Source organism: Homalodisca vitripennis, chromosome 5 (genome assembly GCF_021130785.1).
Source record: "Homalodisca vitripennis isolate AUS2020 chromosome 5, UT_GWSS_2.1, whole genome shotgun sequence".
Taxonomy (NCBI): domain Eukaryota; kingdom Metazoa; phylum Arthropoda; class Insecta; order Hemiptera; family Cicadellidae; genus Homalodisca; species Homalodisca vitripennis.
The window spans coordinates 29228479-29254181 of record NC_060211.1 but is presented as its reverse complement, the minus strand read 5'-3'; the positions used below and the strand labels follow the sequence as shown (position 1 = coordinate 29254181).

General features: G+C 32.4%; 2 protein-coding genes across 2 annotated transcripts in view; both read right to left on the bottom strand.

Moving 5' to 3' along the window:
* The window catches only part of LOC124361902 (synaptotagmin-5), a 157787-nt gene that overhangs the window by 37475 nt on the left and 94609 nt on the right, over positions 1-25703 (bottom strand). The window lies entirely within an intron of this gene.
* On the bottom strand, positions 16341-18157 carry LOC124361903 (CUGBP Elav-like family member 1). Its single transcript, XM_046815959.1, has one exon. The coding sequence runs from the start codon at positions 17854-17856 to the stop codon at positions 16456-16458; it is 1401 nt and encodes a 466-aa protein (XP_046671915.1). The 5' UTR covers positions 17857-18157; the 3' UTR covers positions 16341-16455.

Below are 25703 nucleotides of genomic sequence, written 5' to 3'. Positions count from 1 at the left end.
ATTCCAACCTCAGATCATGTCCCAGATCGTTGTACTTTACTGATGTCAGACCATGTTGCAAGTCATTCGGTGCCATACTGTACGTCTGGTAAAAAGAAATACATCCCTTGAGATAGTATCTAAATTTAAGGTCAAATCACATGAGCGCTTGTAAATGTTCATTTTAACATTTTATATTTATAATACGTACGTATGTATAGCCTAATAACAAACAGTAAGGGACAGAGTAGCTCTTCGCCGACATCACTTCCTCTCGATGCAGAAAACGAGCTAATCTTCATAATGACATGTAATTTTCACAGTAAGTAAAATAAAGTCTGTTCTTTCTAATTATGTAGTTTTTTAAGGACTCCTAGTAGGAAAAAACTGCAACAAAATAGTGGCCTCTGGATAATACTAAAGTAAATTAACTTTATGCGATACTTAACCCCTTTTCCTGGAAGAAAAATTTGCCTCAACTCTTCAAAATGTATTTTTCTAAAACTTAACTATATCAACCTCGAGCAACCAATTCTTCAAATGTAACATATTATTATTATAAATTTTGTAATTTTTCATGAAAAACTGTTATTGTTCTTAGTTTATGATGCATCAAAAACTATGTATAAAATACAATTTTATTTGTCGTAGTACTTTATTTTAAGCATAGGGTAGCGAAGGAAACACGATTTTTCCGGACATTTGCCATCGTTCAGTGATTTTTTGTTTCACTGAATGATGGCAAATGTCCGGTAAAATCCTGTTTCCTTCACATTACTTCCATCGTCAAAAATAAACTTCAAACATAGCCTAGCCTCTAAAAACACAATTTCAATATATACATTTTATCACAAATTCAAGGATGATTTTCAAAAATATATAGTTTATGACTTTAAAATATACATTTAGGCTACACTTTTTATGTAAACTTACCGTATATGACGTATGGTATGAAAATGTACAAACACACTATTTGTAATTTCCAAGAGAATAAAAAAAAAAACCATTACCTATATTTGTTTGAATGTATAATGTATTCTAGGCCTAAAACTAATGATATTTTGGAAATTAAATAAAATAAAACTAAAAAACTTGTAACATTCCTGTATTAAAAATATGCGTACAATATATAAAAATAAAAAAAAAGTTCTATACTGGGTTGCTGTTGGATCACTTATTACAACTTATTTATAAAACTAAGTGTTATTGGCTGAGCAGTAGTGAAGCCTATCAATCATGGGACTGACAAATTTTGTCTTTCCGTGCAATGTCTCGAAAACGAACTGACCTATACTCTTGAAATTTTGCATGAAGCTTTATTTATATATATATATATATATATATATATATATATATATATATATATATATACACAAGAATGGGGTTTATAATGGTGCATGTTCAACCATGGAATTGGGCTGCGTCATTAAAGCCCATCATTCAGAAGGCTTACAAACTGGGGGGGGGGAGATTTCTTAAGAAAGTAATAAGAATTCTTAAAGGCCTAGGACCCAAGGAAAGCTGTCGTGAAGGTTTCAAGGATCTTCACATCTTGACAGTTGTGGCCCTTTACATCCAGGAAGTGATTATGTTTGCCGACATGAATGAACTCCCTCGGGGAACAGATGTACACTAGTACAACACTTGACATGCTGACTACTACAACCTGCCAGCACACCATTTATCACTGTACGGGAGGAAGCCATCGTACATGGGACGCAAGCTCTACAACCTGCTGCCAACCGAGATAAAGGCTCAGAGGGGGAAGAAACTGAAGATGGCACTGAATAGATGGTTGTTGACCAGGCCATTCTACACGCTGGAAGAATATCTACAAGACACATGACCATCTTAGACATCAAGACTGCTCAATTCAACTTATTTATTTTGTAAATTTTAAACTTTAACATTGTATTATTGATGCCAATACATTTCTCTAAGAAATTGTAAATAAAGAGATTTTGACTTTGACTTTCTTTTCTGCATATGATGTCTGTCTGAAACATCTTGAGAATGACTTGAGCTATGGACTTGAAATTTTGCACAACACGTCAATGTAGCATTTTATGCAACATATGGTGTGGCGTAGTCGTACTTGTTAAGCTGATGAATATTGATTGATAACTAACTGAAGGATACTCCAAAAAAATATGCACTTAAACCCTAATAAAGTAAACAAATATTGTAGTGTAACTAACAAAGTCAGTTACATCTGTACGGTCAGGCAAGCTGTCTTCTGTTTCCTTAAACACTGACAAAAAACTAAAAATATAAAACCTAACAAAATCAGGTAACAATAATGTTTCATTCTTCCACTTCGCAAACATGAGTTTTATTACAATCGGATAATTCCCACTTCAAATAAAACAATTTATATTAAATCAATACATATTAAAGATACGTAAGCTTGCACGGATATCTGGGACTGCCACTTGAGCAAAAACCTACCATGCTGTTTAATCCTGCCACCTCTAGATTTAAAACTGCTGCACTTATTTTTTAAAATCTTACAAAACCAATGCATGCAACAGGCTTTATTAATATATACATGTTTTTACAGCAATATTTTGTTCTGGTTCCGTTATTTCTTCAGTTTTGCTTTTATTAACTTAAGAATATCGACATTTTATAGCATTAGGTAAAAAAAGTAACAATTGTAAAGAAAAATAAGGGAAAAGTTAGGCACCAACTTTTGGAAAAATAAGTACAAAAATCAATTATTAATGAATGTAAATAAGTTGTACTTATGGGCTTTTGAGATCTTTTTCTTACAATCTGTTTTGTAACGTTATCTGCACAAGCAATAAATATTCTATGGGTTCTGTGGACAATGCTGTATCACAGACTTATGGAGTGTGTGTTGGGCCAATAGGTACATGATGCTATAAAAACTAGGCAATAAAGAATAAATCATCAAATTGTATTAAGTAGTGTACAGAGAAGAGAAAACCCTAAGAAAACATACCTTTTCTACTTTGGCAATCTCCCACTGAATTAGAATTCTTGGAGTTAACATGTTAATGAAATCTTCAGACTCAAAATCACACTATCACATTATCTTGATGACAAAATACAGAATTAAGTCTGTTACTTTGAATAAGTAATGTAATAAAACATAAAGATTTGCTAAAAAAAATCTAAACAAGATTTGTACATTTAAATAACTTACACAATATCAAAAATTCATTGTTTAAATCTTGTTATTGCAATGTAAGGTAAGGTTTAAAAGAATAATAGTACTCTAAACATTTTCAATAATTTTATGTTACAAAACGTACAACATTACGTTTTGAGTATTGAAATCTGCCATTTTCGTTAGGTGTGAAGACGTTTCATGCGTAAAAAATACGTGAAAAAGGTTTAATAAATATCTCTGCTAAATCCATTGGCCAGCTTGGTTTGCCATTTATATATTTCAGAGAATTTATGCCATTTCAAGAATAAATTAATAATATTTCAGTTATCACAAAATCTACCTACTTCTTCCAACTGAGCCGGAAATATCTTTATTTAATTTTTACAAAATTATTCTATAAGTGAACAAATGTTGTGAACCTTGTGCTTTGCACGTCAGTAACCAAAGCTTACTTTATTTTCATTAATTTCCTGAATTATGTTCTTACGTTTTCATTGTGATGGAGTATACAATTTTAATGTTTTGAGGGATGGAAGAGAAATAATGAACACCTGGTACTGTTTATATTATTTGTTGGGAAAAATGAGATGAAACGAAAATTGAAGCAGGACTCAAAAGGATGGATAAGGCTTATAGCATCAACTCTGACCTTTACGATAACCCCTTCAGTGTGTGTGGTGCTGCTCTCCGTTACTCCCTCACCGAGAACATTTACTATCCATAAGCATCATTTTAGTTATCAAAATTATGCAAATATAGCACATTAAATATGAGCTACATTATTGTTTAAATTATGTTGTTGTCTGCTTTTTTAGTAGATACTGGAAATTATTTATTGTTATTTTTAGTGAACTCTTGTTATCGAGTTATACTTAAACAAAAATATCCTGTGTAATTCTCTGAGTCATGTATTGCCAAAATGATCGAATTCCTTTTCTTTCACCAAGTTTTGCGTAGCAGCTTGTTTTATCCTCTGACTGGTTAGTTGACTTTGGAGATAAAATGGAGATGAATCCAACATCCAAGCAACATAATTGATAGTTCAGGAGTGGTAGATATCTTTCCAGTGTTGAAAATGACTTTTTGATCACTCTTTATCCTTTTGAGTGCCACCCTATTATTTAAATTACATCCCAAAAATAGCCTGACTTTTTTTCAAATACATCCAAAAAATACCATAGTACTAGGATTTGCAAGAAGTGCAGTAAAATTTTATGTTTTTAAAGATGTTTGAAAAATATTGTAAAGCCTGGTTCTGCATCTGCGTTTAAAATTATAAAAATTCAAAATATAGGTTTTTAGCATATAATAAGGTATAAGTATTAACTAAATAAAATAAAATTAAAAACAATCATTTTTATGTTTGACGATGAAAAACACAAGCTCGTATTTGTACGTTATATAAAAATATTGAATATGTAGCCAAGGACGTAAAAAATGGTAAAAATAAACACAAACTGCACAAACTCACCAGTAGCCAACAGTAGTTGGCTGCCTAATTTTTAACATGGGTAAACACAAATGACTAAAGTTTAAAATGATAATAAAGTAAATAACACTGCAAAAACAATTTATTAAGTGGTAAAAAAAATCCTATTTCTACTTTCTCAGTATCATATAGCCAAGAATAATCTGACCCAGACCCAAATGACACCCATTGGTATCTTTCTTATTCTTCAAGGCCAGTATATAATGAAATGAAAAATGTCTTTCTTAGAGGTGAAGTTGGGATTAAAAAGTTCTCTGTTCTACTAAGCCTCCCTTATCTTACCTAAATGTATATTTTATATTCCTTTTTTTTAGAGGTTTTATGAAAAAAAACCGTTTATAACTAAGTTTTTGGTTTTTTTTTAAGTTTAACTTTTCCAATTAAAATGAAGTCTGTTTATTTTTAAACACTCCCATGACTCATTGCATTTCTTCCGTAGTTTTATAACAAAATCCAATTATTATTACTGCAATATTTTAACATTGATTCAATTGTTTGTACTGAGTGTGTAACTGAAGCAATCAGTAAATTGGTTATTTTTTTTTCTTAGTAAACAGGCTTAATTCATTGGTTTATTTGAATACTTTTTATTTGTTTTTTTTGTTTGGCATTTCTAGTACAAATCAGTAATAAACAAATTTATTGAGATCATTGCGCCCATAGATGATTAAATCCAGTACCAAGTAACTGTGTAGGACATGTACTGGCTTTGACATTTTTACTTCTAACACAGGGGCGACTTTGGGTAATTCTATAATTAGGTCACATCTGCAACATTAAAACAGCTCAACACAAGAACATTCATTGAAACCTGAGTGACAATGACATATCTCGTAGCGTCTATCACAGGATATATCAGGTTTATGTCATCCTTTCTTCAGGGTCAATGACATATCTCGTAGCTTGCATCACAGGTCATATCAGGTTTATGTCATCCTTCTTCAGGGTCAATGACATATCTCGAAGCCTCTATCACAGGATATATCAGGTTTATGTCATCCTTCTTTAGGGTCAATGACATATCTCGTAGCTTGCATCACAGGTCATATCAGGTTTATGTCATCCTTCTTCAGGGTCAATGACATATCTCGAAGCCTCTATCACAGGATATATCAGGTTTATGTCATCCTTCTTCAGGGTCAATAACATATCTCGTAGCTTGCATCACAGGTCATATCAGGTTTATGTCATCCTTCTTCAGGGTCAATGACATATCTCGAAGCCTCTATCACAGGATATATCAGGTTTATGTCATCCTTCTTTAGGGTCAATGACATATCTCGAAGCCTCTATCACAGGATATATGAGGTTTATGTCATACTTCTTCAGGGTCAATGACATATCTCGTAGCTTGCATCACAGGTCATATCAGGTTTATGTCATCCTTCTTCAGGGTCAATGACATATCTCGAAGCCTCTATCACAGGATATATCAGGTTTATGTCATCCTTCTTTAGGGTCAATGACATATCTCGAAGCCTCTATCACAGGATATATCAGGTTTATGTCATCCTTCTTTAGGGTCAATGACATATCTCGAAGCCTCTATCACAGGATATATCAAGTTTATGTCATCCTTCTTTAGGGTCAATGACATACCTCGAAGCCTCTATCACAGGATATATCAGGTTTATGTCATCCTTCTTCAGGGTCAATGACATATCTCGATGCCTCTATCACAGGATATATCAGGTTTATGTCATCCTTCTTCAGGGACAAACAACTGATTGTATACCGCTGTCCAACCTGCGTCAGATAAAGCTGCAGCCACAGTCTCGTAGATTGTACCATGACTTCAGTGGCCACTCTATATCAGTAGTCTTTGACAAATTGACTTGGTATTAGATATCTAAATATCACCTTTCTACTGGGTTTATTCATGTTTTGTGTGTGTTTTCACTTAGGACAAGAAAATGGAACCGTTCATTTCACTTAATCTATTGATCTTTGCACTGTTTCCGGATTGACAGAGTATTCATGATGAGTGAGGTGGCTTAGAGACCGCCTCCTGTATCCCATGCAGCATCTGGTTTCTGACACTGTCTCGGATAACTCCTGGATTCTGGAGTAATGTTAGTTTGAAGAGATCCAAAGAAAGTCGATGACAAATAAGCTCAAAACGAAACATTTACACTGTTTCGACATCAGAGATCCCTATAAATAGACAAAATGGTAGTCTCATCAGGTACACAATGGAGTGTACTACGATGTGATAGACGCAATCCCTACGCACGGTGGAGTAACCAAGTTTTCTACACATAACGTAGCTATTGTAGGGAAGGTTGATTCAATTTTGAGTTATGCTCCAGTTCACCTTCCTTTTATTGCAATGCCTGCTATTAAAATAATGTAAATGTTTCGTTTTGAGCTGCTTCGTTGTCGACTTTCTTTGGATCTCTTCAGACGAACATGACTCCAGATTCCAGGAGTCAAGTATGAGACCACTGAGACGGTGTCAGCTACCAGATGCAACAGAAGGAAGGTGAACAGGAGCTAAACTCAAAATTCAATTGAATCAACCCTTCCTACCATAGCAACATTATGGGCAGTATCTGTCATTTCACCTTGAAAGAAGGGGAGGTTAGCTGTTCCAGTGTCTTCCAGTCAAAGTGGGCAGGAGAAACTGTGGGAAGGCAATACTCCCTCATGCCTAAGCGTTACAAACTTAGAACATTAATAGAGCCCCATCTACTGCAACGGTCATCCTCCATAAAAATTAGATATCTCAACCAGCCCTTTTTACCATAATCATCTGCGGTTAGTCAAATGCCACTCTTGGACATCCATTGGGTTGTACAGATGTAAGTGGAATATTGGTTTTTGCTTTGCAAGAATAGTTTGTACTTGAGTTTCCTAAAAAAGAAACTGAAGTGAACCCTCCTTGGGAAGTTAGTCCTTGTTAGGAAGCAATTGATTGAAGGGTGTCGATGAGTTAAGTGAAACAAGGTATTTGTCTCACAGCTTGAAAACAAAAAGAAATAAAAACATATTTGGTGTAGAAAATGTTTGTTTCAATCAACTTTAAAACAATGTACAATACCATATCACGTATGTTGAAATGTTTTGACTTCATAAACATTTGTTTTCATTTAAAAAAATATTTTTATGAAGAAAATTTGTTGTTCAAAGTAATCCGTGAGATGTGATTAGAAAAATAAATCTAGTCTAATTAGTTCTCTGTGATAATTGTTAGTTTTGTATTGAACTTTAAGAAAATACAATATGTTTTGTAATATTTTACACTTTTTGTTTACCATTTTGTTTATCAACAATTTTATTGATTATTTAAAATCCTTTCTTTATCAATATTTATAAAACTTGAATAACTTTTAAAATGATCTCAACTCATTTGAGTTTCATTGATTGCTTGTCAGTTGGTTTTCACATCACATACACCCTTTTTCCTTCTCCATCATCTTGGATTGATCCGTTTTTGAGGTCACTCTAATCTGAACTTCCATGTCTTGAGGCAACAGTGACTGCAGAATAAATTAAATAAGAGATGGCTCAAATCAACAATTATAAGCAGGATATGTTTGAAAAGGTTCAAATTAAACTGACAATATCCAATTGGTGTATAAAGGAAATGTAAAGGTCAGAGTTGACAGTATCTCTTCATTTCTCTCTCCTGGTTCACTGAATAATTTTCTTTCTGTTTGTTTACTTTTACGTACACTCGGAAATAATTTTATAAATTTAACTAAAAGCTTAATTAACATTTAATTATCATATTGAAAGTATTATTACAATATAAAAAGGTTTTATAGTAAAATATCTTTCTGTTTATAAGAAATTTTAATGAGGATTTCTGTATACACATATATGTTTATATTTAACAATTTATATTTTAAGATCTATATTTAAGAACTGTAGATGTGGAAAATACATGACAAATTTCTTCATTGAAATGAACTACAGTAAAAAAGAGTCTTTATATTGAGAATGTTTGAAATATAAAAGGCATTTTTATTTCTTCCATAATTTAATTGTTTATTAAAAGCGCTATCGCCACTTAAGGCATCATCAGTTCTGGTGATGCCTTAACCAGCGAAAGTGATTTTAACAATAAATTAAATTGTGGAAGAAATAAAAATGTCATATTAAAACCTGGTGACTTCCAGTATACAACACAGAAAATGTTTGAAATACCATATTACACTCTAGTACTCTTAAAGAGCATTCTATCACATACAGGAAGACATCATATTGAATATAACCATTTTCAATTTATAAATAACCAATGAACCAAATCTAGGTGATAAAGGACACAACATAACTGAAGGTTAAGGTAAGTAATCAATTATATTATATTATTAAAACCATCCAGAGGCTTTCATTATGAAAGAATTTTATAATTGTTGGCTTACAATCAGATGTCAAGTGAGTAATCAAAGAAGCTGGTTTAACAGTAGCAATAGTCGGTTTTTAGTGGATCAACTATAAAACGTAATAAAATATTGATACATTTTATTATTTAGTAAATCAAGATCAAACAGTTTTAATATTATTAAATTTTAATTCACATAGAACAATACTAGATTGAGTAAATTTAACCAAAATAAAAATATGAAAATAAAACAAGAAATTTAATAATATAGCTTGTTAATAAAATGAATCTGTAGATAGAAAACTACATTTCTTATCATCCCCATTAAATGTGACAAGATTGTTCCATTACTTTCTATGAACTTTTGGATCTCTGTTTCTAAAAAGTCATGTTCCTTTCAGTTATAATCAATGCATACTGCTTCAGAATTGCACTGATCTATGGTTTGTTTAAATATATAGTTTCCTTGGCTAGACAATGGAAATTCCTAAAAGTAGCCAGGTAAAAAACCACAAATTGGCATGTTAAGTAAGCATTATTATACTTCTACCAGTATTTTCAAATATCAAAACATTTATACCATTAAAGACTAGTTGTAGAATGCATTGATTTAAGTATGAAACTTGTGAAGCCAATTTTGATGTAGTTAATAGCTTGTCTTGCTGCACATAATTGAATTTTCTGTAATACCAAGTAAACAAATAATCTCTTATTAACTTTTCATTTCTTATATTAGTAAAGTGTATTTCAAACAGAAGTTGGAAAATACATTTCAAAGGCTAGTCGTAGAATGCATTGAATTAAATATGAAAATTGTGAAGCGAATTTTGATATAATTAATAGCTTGTCTTGCTGCACATAATTTAATTTTCTGTAATACCAAGTAAACAAATAATCTCTTATTAACTTTTCATTTCTTATATTAGTAAAGTGTATTTCAAACAGAAGTTGGAAAATACATTTCAAAGGCTAGTCGTAGAATGCATTGAATTAAATGTGAATTGTGAAGCCAATTTTGATATAATTAATAGCTTGTCATCCTGCACATAATTTAATTTTCTGTAATATCAAAGTAAACAAGAAATCTCTTATTAACTTTTCATTTCTTATATTAGTAAAACTGTATTTCAAATGGAAGTTGGAATATTAAATTTACTTGAAACAACTTTTGCAAAGGGATAATAACATAAGGAATATACCACACCATACATGTGTTACTGATGTTTAAGCAAAATATTCTGTCAGACAAAAGATATTGTGTCAGCCTTCTGACTGATAGACTTCAGTGACATTCAGCCAAATCCTCCCATGAATGGACATGCACCATCATAGAACTTATTCAAGCCTGTGTATTAATTTATTCTATGTTTCATTCAAAATTAAAAGTCTACATTTGAGATATATTGGAGCTAATAGGTTCCCATTTCACATGATTCTGTACAGATTCTGTAAAAGTAATTTTGTTTAGCAATTTTCTCATTGCCATCATGGTTGCCCATCAGATCATGTAAATATGTTCGCTAACACTCAGCCAAATCCCATGGAGTGACATGCACCATCATCAACCTTAATATTGTCTATATAGAAATGAAGCTTTAAACAAAATGCTATGGTCAGTTTATCCTAGAGATGTCATGCAGATAGTGGCATACAGAAATAACAATTTCTAGCCCTTCGAATGATAAGACCCTGGTAATGCTCAGCCTGTAAGAAAGGAAGGATTGATGGATCAGGATTTGGTACCCACTACACCAACAAATTTTAATTCACACAACTGACGTACATGGGTGAACGAAATTATTAAACACCCCAAAACTACTATAGCTCTGTTGATCATCTTGTCCCAATTAGGAAAATTTAACTTGTGGTTATTTCTTGCAGAGTTGGGACATAAGACCCAAACTTATTATAAACTCTCTGCTCTGAAATTTCAAAATTCTAATCCAAGTGACTATGGCTCAGAGAGAATAAAGTGATGCACAATAAAAATAAGATGTTATTGATCTTAATATTTTACTTTTGAGACTGGGCCATCTCATTGACTAGTTGTCTCGGTACTTCCCCACTTCTACAGTTCACTTATAAGACTGATGAGTACTATGAGTACCAGCTGTTTGAATTTAGACTTTTAGAATGGTTTGAGACTATCAGGTGTATTGGAATAAATTACCTTGTTTCAAAAGAGATTTACAGTAATATCTTTCAAGCTCTGGAGCCGTGCAAGGTCATTCAGAAGTGAAAGCATGGGAGTTTGTCTTTAGACCTTCAGTTAGAGCAGTCTATGTCTATAACTAGTACCAAAATGTACATGGTTCATATTCCATGTTAAGTTGACTCTTTTAATTCCCATTTTTCATTTTTCTAGCAAATAATGACTCTTGTTAAAAACGGGTGTTATTAGCTTTTTTAACAATTGCCAATCAAATACCTGTGATAAAAATGAGAAAAGGGAAATTAGTATAAAAAGCTCAAATGTTATTAAGAATTCAAGGATGCTTTAGTTACTCAAGGATCCTTTGTTAAAGGCCACTTCTACACAACTTTGAAATTCACACCGAAGAAACGCTATTTTCTAGAGGTGTCATCTAGGGGAATAAACACGTCTTCTCCTAAAATTTATTAGTAGTTAAACCATCTTGGTTTCTTAACTTCAAGCTGTGGTAAGAGTGAAAAGACCACACTTAGCTGGCTTATAGGCAAGCCCTTCGCCACCGCATCCTGCTCCACCAGTTTTGACTGACAAGGACGTAGCCCAAGGAGTCCAGACCCCCCGTATTTAAAATGTTTTAAATTACTTTTTAAGTAAACCATTATTATTGTTTAAATAATTAAGTATTACTGACTTGTGTTGCTGAAAGATCGTTCTCAACAAAAAAAACAGATGAAGAACTTTTGAAAGAATAAAATGGGGCCTTACTCTCTGTGCACTACGGGAAATTTCAGTTGTGTGGACCTCCCAACATTTTTTCATGGCTACATTCTTGTTGACTGAGGTACTGTACTTCGAACTCCGGAAACAAGAGATCATCAGAAAACTGATTTTACTGTTCTCAGTATCTAAGCCCTTTTTATTGGGGTAAAGCCATCAAAACAATATTTACAGCGACATAACTTGCATTACCACACAAACTTCAATTAAAACTAATTAAATGCCATATGTCACAATTATAAATTTTGTGTTCCACTTTTATTTATGTGTTTTATAAAGGGCTTACCACAAATTGTCTCTGGCAATGATCAGAACAAAATCTGTAGTTATTGCAGATTACACAAACTTAAAATACAAGGAAGTTTAGCAATAAAATATAATCATTATTTTGGACAAATTTAAATAACATTTTTGCAGTTGTCAATTTCTAATTATCGTTCTTTTTAACTTTAATTTATTATTTTTAACTTTGTTTTATGCCGAATAATAAAGTATATACAACATATAAGTAAATAATAAAGTAAATAACAATGCAGGTCTATTCACAGTTGTGATTAACATTCCTACAGTTAAAGAAATATCCTAAACAAAATTCTTAAGGATAACTTCCTCAGTTGAAGCTAGGATTCACATGTTCATTGAAGCAAGACCAATTTCTAGCTACAAAAAGCTAATTGTTTAAAAGCTTAGCAATTTCTGAGTAGGGGGAAGCTTATTTCAGCTCTTTTGCAATATACTAAGCTTACTTCAGGTCTTTTGCAATATACTAAGCTCTCTTCAGGTCTTTTGCAATATACTAAGCTTACTTTAGGTATTTTGCAATGCGCTGGAGTATGTACTGGAGCAAAATTGAACTTCTAAAAATAATTTCGTTTTGATATAAATATTAATTGTTAAAAAAAAAAAAGTTCTGACAGATTTTAGTTTTGTATAAAAGAAGAGCTTTATTTAATGTAAAATCTTAGTAAATGGAGGGATTGTGTCAAAGAAGTATTTTAAAAATACTATATTGATTGTACCATTACAATACATGAAGGTATTATAGTGGTTGAATACAATATGTGTATATTTATGAAGATTTTATTTTACAATATTGTAAATAAAATTTAAACTTAATTGTACTGACTGTCTCTAAAGTAATGCCAACTGTTAAACAATTAGTTTAGGTACTAATGGTTAAGGGGCAGCTCAAAAATGGACTTATATCTGTTACTTTGGTGTCGTTGTCAAACTTCAAAATAAAAATTGTCAACAAGTTGTAACAAATTTTGAAATTGCAAACGTAGGAAAACAAATGTGCACCAACCAGGTTTATGCCATGAAGAACTAGGAAAATTATGTAAAAAGCAATAAATGCACATCTGACAAATAAGCTATGTTTACCTCAGGTGATGAAAATAGATTATCAGTATATAGATAGATGATTTTACAAATACTGAGATCCTTTTATTGAAATTTACCCCTATTCCAATGCTTTAGCTTCCCAATAAAATCTTTCTTTCTCTCTAAAAAAACTTAATTCTACAAACTGGTCATAACCAAGGATGTAGCCAGCAAGGGTATCCAAGGGGACCGGACCCCTCCAAAATTTAAATTACTTTTTTAGCAAACAATTATTATTATTTAAATAATTCAGTATTACTGACATGTACTGCTGAAAGACAGCTCTCAACGCAGAAATGGGTCAAGAACTTTTTAAGGAACAAAATGGGGCCTTACTCTCTGTCCACTACTGGAAAATATCAGTTGTCTGGATCCTGGATCCCCAAAATGTTTTCCTGGCTACGTTCTTGGTCATAACAATACATTTTGAAAACTTCTAAACATGAAAGTTAAATAATAAGTTGGTAAAAGAAATATGTATTGTTTCTTATTAACCTTTTCTATATGATACAGTTTCAACGTTTACATCTTCGAAACCAATGTAACCTCTTTTCATTTTATCTTGTAAAACAAGATAACAGTGTTAAACAGTAAAATTAACTTTCAGTAGAATAAATAAATACAATTTTACATTAATTGATTAATTACAGTAGAATATGTTCTTATATATAATTCTATATATTCTTAAAATAATTTTTATTTCCAATATTGACGTAAATGTTAAGCCTAATTTTTTCCAGGGCCCATAAAAGGTGTTTGCAACCTCACAATGAGGTGTCCACTCATTATACTTTAGAGATCCTCTTCTCTCCACCAGCCTTTGTCTCTCTAATTACCTATCTAATGAGGGAAGCTGGTTCACAAATGAGAGCTTAACTTTCTGAGTCGGCATGATTCAGTTTTACAACCATTGTTTAAGTGAATTTGTCAACCAACTAATAGTCAATTAGTAACAAATAATAAGCAGTTATTTACTTAAAGGAAAACTACTTGAAAAAATGTATTTTTAACAAGACATTGGAAACTTGCTTTTTTTAATTTAGAACTTGTAAAACCTTTTACCTTTTTTTAGGTTTTAGGCTATAATTTTACTGACCTAATTTTAATTCTGAGTGCTTTCTGAAAATTTACAAATATTTGGTTCAACGCTTATTGGTCAATATAAGTTAGGTACCACAAAAGTTCTTGAAATAAACACTGATGGTTTTTCAAGAAACTCTAGTAATGAATATAAATATCTTTATTAACAAATGGAAGATGGACACAACAATAAAATTATAATTGGGGATGTACATATGGGAAAAGTTTGAAAATAGACAAAAACAGTCATATGCTATTAATATCTTATACAGCCACAGAATCATGAATCTTTTACTCCCTCCAACTTGAGTCACATCTACAATTCTATTTGCTCAAACCTAAATAAGAACAATTTAAGTAAACTGTATTTCATGTTGAAATCTCTGACCACACTGTTCAGGTCTTAGAAGTTCATCATTCACTCTAAGAAGCTATCCAAACCAAAACATCACTTCATGCAGAACGTTCAACCTAAAGAACTTGAACCTACTTAAGGCTCAGTTGGTAAAGGAATAGTCCTTCCAGCTCAGAAGTAGTTAGATTTTGTTCATCAATTTGTTCTCATTGAATTTACATCTTCTAAATATCCAGAGAACTGACGATGATACAAAAAATGTGTTGGAACAAAAAGATTAGGAAATGTTATAAACATTCCTGAATACGTTTTATTTTTTCTCTAGGTTGTTCTCCAGGTGCATTTTTGTAAAAGTTTGAACGCCCACCATATTGTAACAAAATAGCATACCAAGCTGTCCAATGAACTTAGTTTATATATTTATAACATCAGTTTTTGTACCAAGTTTGAACTTGTTTTAGTATTTCTTTTGCCATTTCCTAGTGATCGAAAGAATCTTTTTAAATGTACATATAATCAATATCTTGGAAAAAGTTGTTAATTACAAAATATTTAGTACATTTTATAAGAATTCCAGAACACTTTTTATTCTTTCTCTAGGCTCATAAACAGCTGAGTTGTGAATTTTGCAAAAGTTTGAGTGGTCAATATCAAAACGAAATGGCTTACCTAGTTTGCCAACAAACTTACCTGACGTATTAATAAAATAAATTACTACCACGTTTCTACTCGATTGGGCTTTTTTAGGGGACAGTTATCATTTCCAAAAGCTGTGTTACACATATATAGATTTTGAACATTTGTGCTCTGTGGGTCATGTTTCATAAAGTTGCGTAGATACTTTCATTAAGTTCTGCCATGAGAACAATTGCAATTGGCTGATTGTATATCCAAAATCTTATTAAAATGGACAGAAGTGTGGACTGACTACTCACCAGAAATAGCACGCAAACACTTCTTAACAACTATCATTATGACTACGAATGAAAAGTACTGCCCTTTGAAACATTTTTGTCTATGAAGAGAACTACCTAATCTACTGCAGGTAAGAGTCTAAACACCTAAATTAGATATTTCTACAAGACCGTCATAGATATGAATTGACAGGACGGAAAAAGAAACCTAAAACACTTGTACAAAAGCTCTAGTCGACATAAAAAACCGGCCCTTCATCCAATGACACTTTCCCTCGGATATAAAACAAGGTAAGGGTGGAGGCCACACAGAAGGGGTGACTAATGACCTATATCCACTAACAGAGCTGTTAAAATAAAAATAAAGAGAGCACAATTCCAGATTCCTAGATATTTTTCTCCTTTTGCAGTCCATATTGGGGTGTCACTTGTTTGTAAATCATTACAAATTTTTAAAGTTAATTGAAAAGGAAGAGAGATACCGGACTAGTTAGTCCATTGCTAAAATTCTATAAAATGCAGATAATCCTACAGTAATTTCATTAGATAGACTTCCATAAATACAACAATCAATTATAAATTAAAAGAAATTTAAAACAATGTAGTAAATAATCCCATTAAGATCTTAAGTTTCCCTCTTTTGTAACAGAAAATCTTACTAGAAGCTGCTAAAAGGGAAGAACAATTGAATATCGTTATCCCAAATTCTTAATAAAATTATTAGTTTTCTTGTATTTTGAAATAAAAATTTATTTTTTTTAGTTTATGTTTAATATAAAAAAACCATTGTGAAATACACAAATAATTGGAAGTATTGTGAAACTATTAAAATGTGCATGTATATATCTTCAAATCTTAGTTTTTCAACATGTTGAAACTCTCTTCTTTTTAACCTCCACTTTAAGCTTTTTACCAAGAATTTGATATCCGTTGAGGTTTTGTATTGCTATATTTGCACTGAGGACGTTATCATATGATACAAAACCGAAACCTTTAGACTGTTTCATGACTTTGTCAATAAACACTTTTGCTGAGATGACTTTTCCGTATGGATTGAACAGCTGGGCCAATTTCTCATCGGTGAACTCAGGAGGTAAATGATAAATGAACAAATTGGCTCCATCTGGACCCTCTATATGTCTTCTTCCTATATTATCCAGGTTGGTACCAGGGTATCGGAATGCGTTCTCTATACTTCCTTGAGTAAATAACCCCAGACCAGCTGCTTTATTTATTAAATTGTTCCATGCTATAACTTCATTTATAGTCATGGAACCCAAATTCTGATTTAAAATCTGATTATTTAAAGAATTGTTCGTTAAACGCTGCAGTATCATTAACTGACTGAGGTCTGATGGCTGAGCAGTGGGGAAATTCAAATTGTTCAATACTGGAATCTGAGGGTATGTGTTGGTTGCTGCAGGGTTTTGAAATTGTTGGAGAATATTTTTTTGGACAACCAAAGGTGCTAATGAATCGGAGGGTAACTGTTGAAGGATAGTTGTGATCTGGCTGTGATCGCTTATCTCTTTTTGTAAAATCTGGAACCGTCTTATTTCTTTTTCTTTTTGAGTGTCTGCAAACTTGACTACGATCGGGGAAGAACACCCTTCGAAGATGTGGCAGTGGTGCATTGACTTGACAGCGTTCTGGGCACTCTGGCGAGACAGGTACGTAATGAAAGCACAACCCTTGCTCTGTCCGTTCGCGTCTCTCAAAACCGTACACTCCTCGATTGTTCCATAAGGTGAGAAAAGATTCCGCACCTCACTTTCAGTATACTTTTTCGACAACATGCCTACGAATAGTTTCCTATCATTTCTGTTATCAGTGTCCGCTGGTTTCATTTGGATTGGGTGGTGCATACCAGGCATGACTTTAATGTTGTGGAGAGCGTTCTGAGCGTTTAAGGCGGCACTCCGTGTAAAAAATGTTACAAAGCAGCAGCCTTTACTCTTCCCAGTGGTTTTATCTTTTAAAACTCGTATGTCATACACCTTGCCGTATTTCTCAAACATTTGAAGCAAGTCGTACTCTGTAAAATTTTGTGGAATTTGCCCAACGAACATTTTTATACTATCGACATCTGGTTTACAACTGGCTGAAGGAATCTTCGGTAAATCAAGACCAAAAATATCAATTGTACTCGTCTCATTTTCATATTTGAAAGGGCTTTCATTTTTTGGTACTTCAAAGTCCAACTGGTTTTCTATGAAAGAAACAGACTGATTGAACATATCTGGATTAGTGTTGTTATCTTCCATATTTACAAAATGATAATAGTAGACCTTACTTTGAAAAATAATTGCACAATCAAAGATTGTAATCAAAGTTTTAGTACCTACTCAGTACAATTTTAAGGCATCTTAAAATATTCATGTTATAGGTTAGATTGGGTAATTTACTAGTAAAGTAATCTTACTGGAGTTTTTGAAAATTTACTCGGAAAACAATGGAATGTAGGAATTTTGAGACGGTGTGTGGCATGTAGAAATGTAAAAAACAAAGACAAAACCCAAACAAACACAAACACTTCACAAAATTTTAAATCACATTCTAATATAAATAAACATCAGCTGTAAATTTATTTTTGACTTATTTATGATGTAGCATAGAGTAAGATTCTGGGTTATTACAAATTTAATTGACATGCATTTGGTCATCCTTTACTAATAGTGTTTTAAACATGAATAGTTAAAATTTATTAATTTTAAAAGATGTTCTACAAATTGTAAACAATTGTTGTTTTGTATTATCCTTTTGCTACTATTTTTGAAAGAGTTTTCTTACTGGGATCCTAAAAAAAAAAAATTATTTTCCAAGGGTCCAGACTCCCACACATTTGTATTTTTTCAATTAATTTTTTAGTAAACAATTATTATTTAAATAATTCAGTATTACTGACATGTACTGCTGAAAGATTATTCTCAACAAAGAATTGGGTCAAGAACTTTTAAAAGAATAAAATGGGTTCTTACTATTTGTCCACTTCTGAAAAACTATCAGTTGTCTGGACCCTCCCCCCACAAATATTTTTCTGGCTATTGTCTTGGTCGTACAATACATTTTGAAAATTTATAAACATGAAAGATTATCTAAATAGTAAGTTTAGGAAGGAATTTTACTCTGTTGAGGAGTTATGGTGGGATAAAAAGCACTTTTACATTATTTTAATTCTCCTTTCAAGAAATCCGAAACGTGCAAACATACAAATGTGTCGTAAAGTCTACACAATACATGTGGCATCCATAAATTAAGATGTTATTTTATATTTCTAATGTATATTATGAACATACGTTTGAAATACAAGTTTGCCATTTGTTTACTGCAATGAAGAATAATTATTATTCAATTTGAGGTCGTAAATAGCTTTTTCCAGAACAGAAAGAGAATAAACATCATTGACATAATGAAACATACAGTGAGTGACATATTCATCATAACAGAGGTCTGAATGAAACTTATAAACGTAAATTTCTATCGTTTGGACTTAAGGAGTACAAATACTTTTCGCATCTACAAGCGTTCAATGACTTAATTCTTGAGATTGAAGGTTATCGTGTTAGGCGAAATAAACCATTCCTGGAATTGCGTTCTCGGTGCATTAAAATGAATTGCTTTTGACTTAAGGGACAGGAGACTGGGGAAAATTCACATTGAGGAACAATGCGTTTTTAGGGATTTTAATGCAATTTTAAATCCTAAAATGACATATTTCGAAATCTAGGAAGCAAGTTAGTGGAGCACACTGACGTGTTTCGTTTTACAATAGTTTTAGGTCTAAAATAAAATATTCCAAAACCAAAGGACTTTTAAACCTACAGGATAAATGTTTACTTGTGGATCAAATATTCATATTCATAATAAAAATATCCAGTAATCAGAGGGTAACTGAACACACTCTGGACTGGTATGAATGGCTGTGGTGCTTGTGAAAGCCCATTCAGCGCTGAGTAATTATTGTGATGTCAATAGCACGCGGTTATACAATAATAGGGCGAGTGTTCCTACGTTTGAGCTTTTCACGTGTTTTATCGGTGTGATGTCCTTTGTATACAATGCCACTGTTCGTAATACAACATGGTAAGTGTATGAAGCATGAGGCTAGTATACAGATTTTATTTATTTCTGAAGTGAGAATAGAATTTATGAATGGCAATTTATACAATATTGATACTTTTAAAAACTCATTTATATTATACTAGCAGTTGTCCGCGGCTTCGTACAGAATTTCGTAGGCTTTTTGCGTGTAGGAGCACTTTTACTTCCGACACCAATGGTATGCCTTGTTGCTACGATCAACAAAATCGTCAAAAGAGTATATTTATAGTAATTGTAATTTATTCGGGACTCGAACCCGAACCTATCACTTGCCGGGCGAATGTGCTACCATTACACCACAGAGCCCTTACTTTTTTTAATCTTATTAAGCCTCAGCGTCAGCTATGCCGTCTTCGAAGTGCACTGGTTTTTTATTAAAGTAGAAAATACATTGGACCTCCCCGGGATTTGAACCCGTGATCTCTCGGTTAGAGATCCGAGACTATAACCATTAGTCTACAGAGGAGGACTCCCTTACTTTTTACGATTCAATTATTTTGTATTTGGCCGTATCTGTATGTCACACATATGCGTTTAAACAATCAAACTAACATATGATCGAAAGACCAAATACTACCTGTCAAACGACTTATTTACATTCATTAAATTTGTATAAATTGCAATAGCCAAATTGAATTTCAATAAACATTGAATCACAAAAAGTACTTGCTCCGCCGGGACTCGAACACGGATACCTCACTTGCCGAGCGAATGTGCTACCATTACACCACAGTCCTTACTTTTTACGATTCAATTAAATATATAAAAATGAATGTGGGTAGAAATATCGTAATATGTTTAGAGTGTAAACTGATACAGAGTAGATAAAAATGGAGAAAAGGGTTTGGGTACGTTCTTGAAGAAACACCTGCCGACAGGTGTAACACAGACTCTTTGTAACAAAAAAGATGAAACTGTTCCTCGTGACATTGTACCATACGACATCACAGAGGAAAAGAAGCCATGTTATGCCATTTAAGTGCACTAAAATTCAGAATATTGAAAAGGCAGCTCAAGAAAAACGGTAGAGTTGAGCTTAGAAAAATGGGCTTCGAAATATTGCCGCCAAGCAAACCCAGCACACAAATGAACACTCAAGAATCCGACTGAATCAACCTCAGTGATGTCGACCTCATCCAGAGCAACATCACACTTAGAAACTGTGATCGAAATTGAAGAATGGAGGTTTTGTCAGCTTTGAGGAATAAGACGTTACTAATGAACCAAGAATCGATTCAGTTTATTATGGAGTAATTGAAAGTCTAATACTATTGAAGAATCTGCCTGAACAATGATTTTAGTATATCAGCGTGTATTGTGTAACGCAAGCTTCAGGGACACAAGAACTGTAGTAGTTTACATGCAATGCAAAGAGAAGTGGCACCAAAATAGAACCTTCAGGAACACCCATCAAGTCTTCAACGAAATCTGACTTTGCCGTTACAAAAGAATTAGTACTTGAACACTCTGGTATCGATTTGAAAGATAACACTTAAACAGGACTTGTAGGGGACAGCCCCTAATGCCATAGAGTTCTAGCTTATATATAAGTGTCAGATGGTTTACTTTGGCGAATGTTTTACTAAGGTCACAAAAACACCATACACGTGACTTTGATTGTAAAATGAGAAAAAATATTTAGAAAATTGAGCAACGGTATCGGTGGTGGACTTCGTGAATTGAACAAATCTAAATTGAGTGTTTTGTTGGTATATTACACACAATTTTTTCAATATTTAATTTCTGAACACAAAATAAAACAGATGAAAGAAATAAAAAAAGAATAATAATACTTTTTTGTCTTTTATTGTAGAAAACAAATATAAATTTTGAGTTTTGATGCACGTATAAAACTTTTTTTGCTGATATAAACTAAAAAATAGTTTTGGGATTTTATTGGTTGGGGTTGCACTGAATGTTTCGTTTGCTAACAATAGAACTGATTTTCGTCATCACTGCTGGAACTGTCGGCAGCAATCCATGTTACACTTATCATAACTCCCTGTTACACCAAGGTACACTAAATGCCATTATTTCAACGTTTCCCTGACGGAGATCGTAATTGAACAGAAAGTCAAGACAAACGAATTCGTCCGTCCATCCGTTGGATGGACGTTTGCAGTGTGATGTAATACTAGTGATGGGAGATTCGAATACAGAATCGAATAGTATTCGAATACAGCCCGGGTATTCACATATTCGAATAGCCTACCTCAAAATGAATTCGAATACTTTTGAAAGTACAATTTCTCTGGAAGAATCGAATTAAAAATTACAGTATTCATTGGTTTGGACTAATGGTATTCAAATAAAGTATTCAAGAGCTGTATTCGTATTCATATACATGTATTCATTGGAGGATTTAGGTGAATTATATGAAAAGAATAATGAGGGGGAGATTCATAATTTGGAATAAGTAATTAAAACTGTTCAAACTTGACAAAATGTATAATTGTACAAATATTCCATTAATAAATACATTTGTAAACAATAAAGACAAAAATTAATGTTTATTTCATGTTGTTGTGTAAAAATAAAATAATATGATTGACGTTTTTGGCTTCAATCTATTTCCAGATCATTGTGACAAAACCTGCAGTAGAAAATAATGTTTCAGGCGGGACTGAAGTAGCAAGTAAACACATACATTTTTCTGGAGTACATAAATCATGGGTATGAAATGTTTGCAAGAGGCATAAAAATGTAAAGGATTTTCCCACCGTTTTGGCACGGCAATTCCAAATACCCAAGAAACAATGGATTACGGGAAGGAAGTACGTAAGACAAGTCTAGACTTATCTGTTAGAGAAAGCATTCGAATATTCAAGGGTGCATTTGAATACACTGTATTCGATTATTTTAAGTATTCGATTCTCCCATCACTAAGGTAGTACCCCGTGGACGTCCAAGACATAAAATCCATCCATTGGATGGATGGACAATCGACATGAGGTGGCCTTAAGCTTTAGAGACGGCTTCTTAGCCCAAACTTCGCCCGGTAAAATAAGACATTCTTCGACTTTTACTATGTAAACATTTATAATACATCAAAATACTGCACTGAAATGCTCTATGGTACTGATTTAGAACTACTATAACCATAGGTAATTGTGTATTCTTTACATGTTGTCAACACAAAATATTTAATTCGCTGGAAGCAAACAATGGATAAAAATCACATTCATAATTTCCATTTGAATATTAAAATCGTATCCAACTGAAAAATTGTAGTCTAAAACAAATTAATTTACTTAAAATATATTTATTTAAACTTGATTTGAGCGATGTAAATGGATCCTTAAGAACTCAATTAGAAAGCTCAATTAGAAAGTAAAGGCTCCTTCGCGACTACTAGGAATTTTGTAATTTAATCTTGGAAGTTGTACAGTATGCTCTCAAGAGAATCTCACGTTAACAAAGGTATTAGGTTACGAAGCAGCTCTCCAACTTTTGGTTACACCCAATTAAGTATTGCAAACCGGATAAGACAAGCTACTTGTTTACATTTTTTTCTACATTATGTCTGGACATCAAGGGGAGATGTGCGCCCTATACCAGCTCATGTTAATTTTCAAATATTTATGTTAATTTTTCTGCAGAACTATGATACCTAACGAATTGAAATTTTTAGCACTTCTAAAACATACTATTATACACAAGCCCTGCCACTTTTAAAGATTTCCAATCAATATTTTTGGCTTTAGAAATTTTTTAAGGATACTCAACATTTTTTTCAATTATTTGTTTTTAAAAAAATGTTTATTTTTTTTTATTTTGACCTAGACTTATGAAAGTGGCAGGGCTTGTATGAATAGGTACGTTATATATATGATATAAATTTCATGAAGATTGGACAACTAGTTCCTGAGAAAAAGGAACATTTATGTCAAAGAAGTAAATTTTCGGTAATTCACAAAACACTTCTATGTATACAAAAATATGATTGAAAAGTACCTTTTAAAACATTCCTGCTTCATAGTCTTGTTCCTTGGCCTTATCATCATCAATTAGTTTCTTCCTCACCATTCTTGCCCGTTTCCTAGCTTGCTTTGTCTCTTCTTCACCAGCTTTTTCGGCTTTCCTCACTCGGTCATCATCAATCTGACGTAGGGTATAAACACAGTTTTGGCATGGCTTTATACCTAGATCATTAAGCACTTTTATTCTGCCTTGACTTCCTTCATTAAAAGTAATAATACTGTCAAAAACACCAATTCTTAGTGTTTGCAGGTCTACAAAATTTAATTTAGGTATACGCGTCCACAACACAGAATTAAAACTTTCGTTTACATTCTGTGTTTGACCATGGAGACATTTTTTAAGCAGGTCTGGTGAAAATAATATTAAAATATTATTAAAATAATATTAAGTAATATTAAAAAGTGCAAGTTATGTATATTAAAATGCTCAAAACAATATCCTATCGTTCAGAACGTCTTCGATACGTCTGACCACGGATCCGTGCGCCCGACTAGCATGTTTATAATTTTTTTTTAGCATATAAATATAACCCAAATATATATGTATTATATATCAATGAACTCAGAAAAATCTATGCTTTAAGATAAAAATATAAAAAATATTGATTTTTTTTACAATATAGGCGTACATCTCCCCTTTTAACAGTATAATTGATTTAAATCAAGGACGGGTTTTTGGATTGTGGTATGAGTAATATACTATATAACTTATTATTAAGATGTCATGGATGCTATGTATCAGTCTTCTATTCTTCTTACATCCTCTTGTTCGATGATCACGGTTTTGAACTTGTAGTTGGTTCATGTTCATATAAGGGTAAAACAAGAACAGAATATTGATATATTATTATATGTAAATTTGAGTTGTATATTAATATTCAGTTATCATGTTTGGTATTACTGTTGGAACAAAATTGAGATGGGCAATATATCTGACAATTCCAAAATTATTACAAAATGCTATTTGCTGTTCACATTTTAGTTACATTTACATACAAACAGGTCAATTAATAATACTACTATTATAAACATGTTAGTTTTAGTGAGTGGGTGTTTGTTTTTGTATCAAGTAATCATGTAAAAACCATGGAACCGGTTGTACTGAGATTTTGTATAAACGTCATTGTTTTGAAATTACTATACCACTATGTTATTTAAATGTATGGAGCTGTTGAAAATGGCATAAAAGGCCGAAAAAGTTTTTTTCCGTTTAATACCCCGTAAGTAGTAACACATGTTAATTGTTGTTGTCGACGATTTGTCCACGAACGAACATGATGGTTCTAGTTGATAAATTACTTAATATTCAGATAAAAAATTAAGTATACAATGTTCGATCAGTATTTTATGAATAACATTATTAAAAGTGTTATCTGACTCTTGCCATTGTCTATTGAACAGTCTATAATAATATAATACCAATTTTAAAATCTGATGCAGCTTGAAACGTTGTGGATGCTTGCTGTTTAGAGAAAGCGAAACAAGTGTAATAAATATAAAATATGTATATAAATATGTTATACATGAAGCTATTAAAGATGTTATTTTCAGTAAACTCTGACAAGAAATACGAATTTTAAATTTTATTCATAACTAAAAGTTTCCCGCGGCTTCGCACGTTTTTCGTAAGCTTTGCCCGTGTATGTGTACATATATTTTTTAAGCCGATGTAGAGTTTGCCTTGTTGCCACGATAAAGAAAATTTGTGTATCTTTATAGCCATTGTATACTTACACGTATTTTATAATAAAGTGGTCTAACACTCAAGCTTTAAGTTGCACCAGAAATGTATCTTGAAGACAAATAATATAGATAATAACTTAGCGCCTTCAAATAGTGTTTGGTTATTTAGTATACGTAACTGTCTTGTAATTGTAGTTGATCGTATGCAGGCGCTTTGAAAACTATTATATTTAGCTGAGCCGCCTGGTGGCGAGTTACATCAATGGGTATAGCATATAAACTTTCACCGTGGAAAAATACATATACATACAAATCTTCACAATGATCGGTGAAATAGTTTACGATTC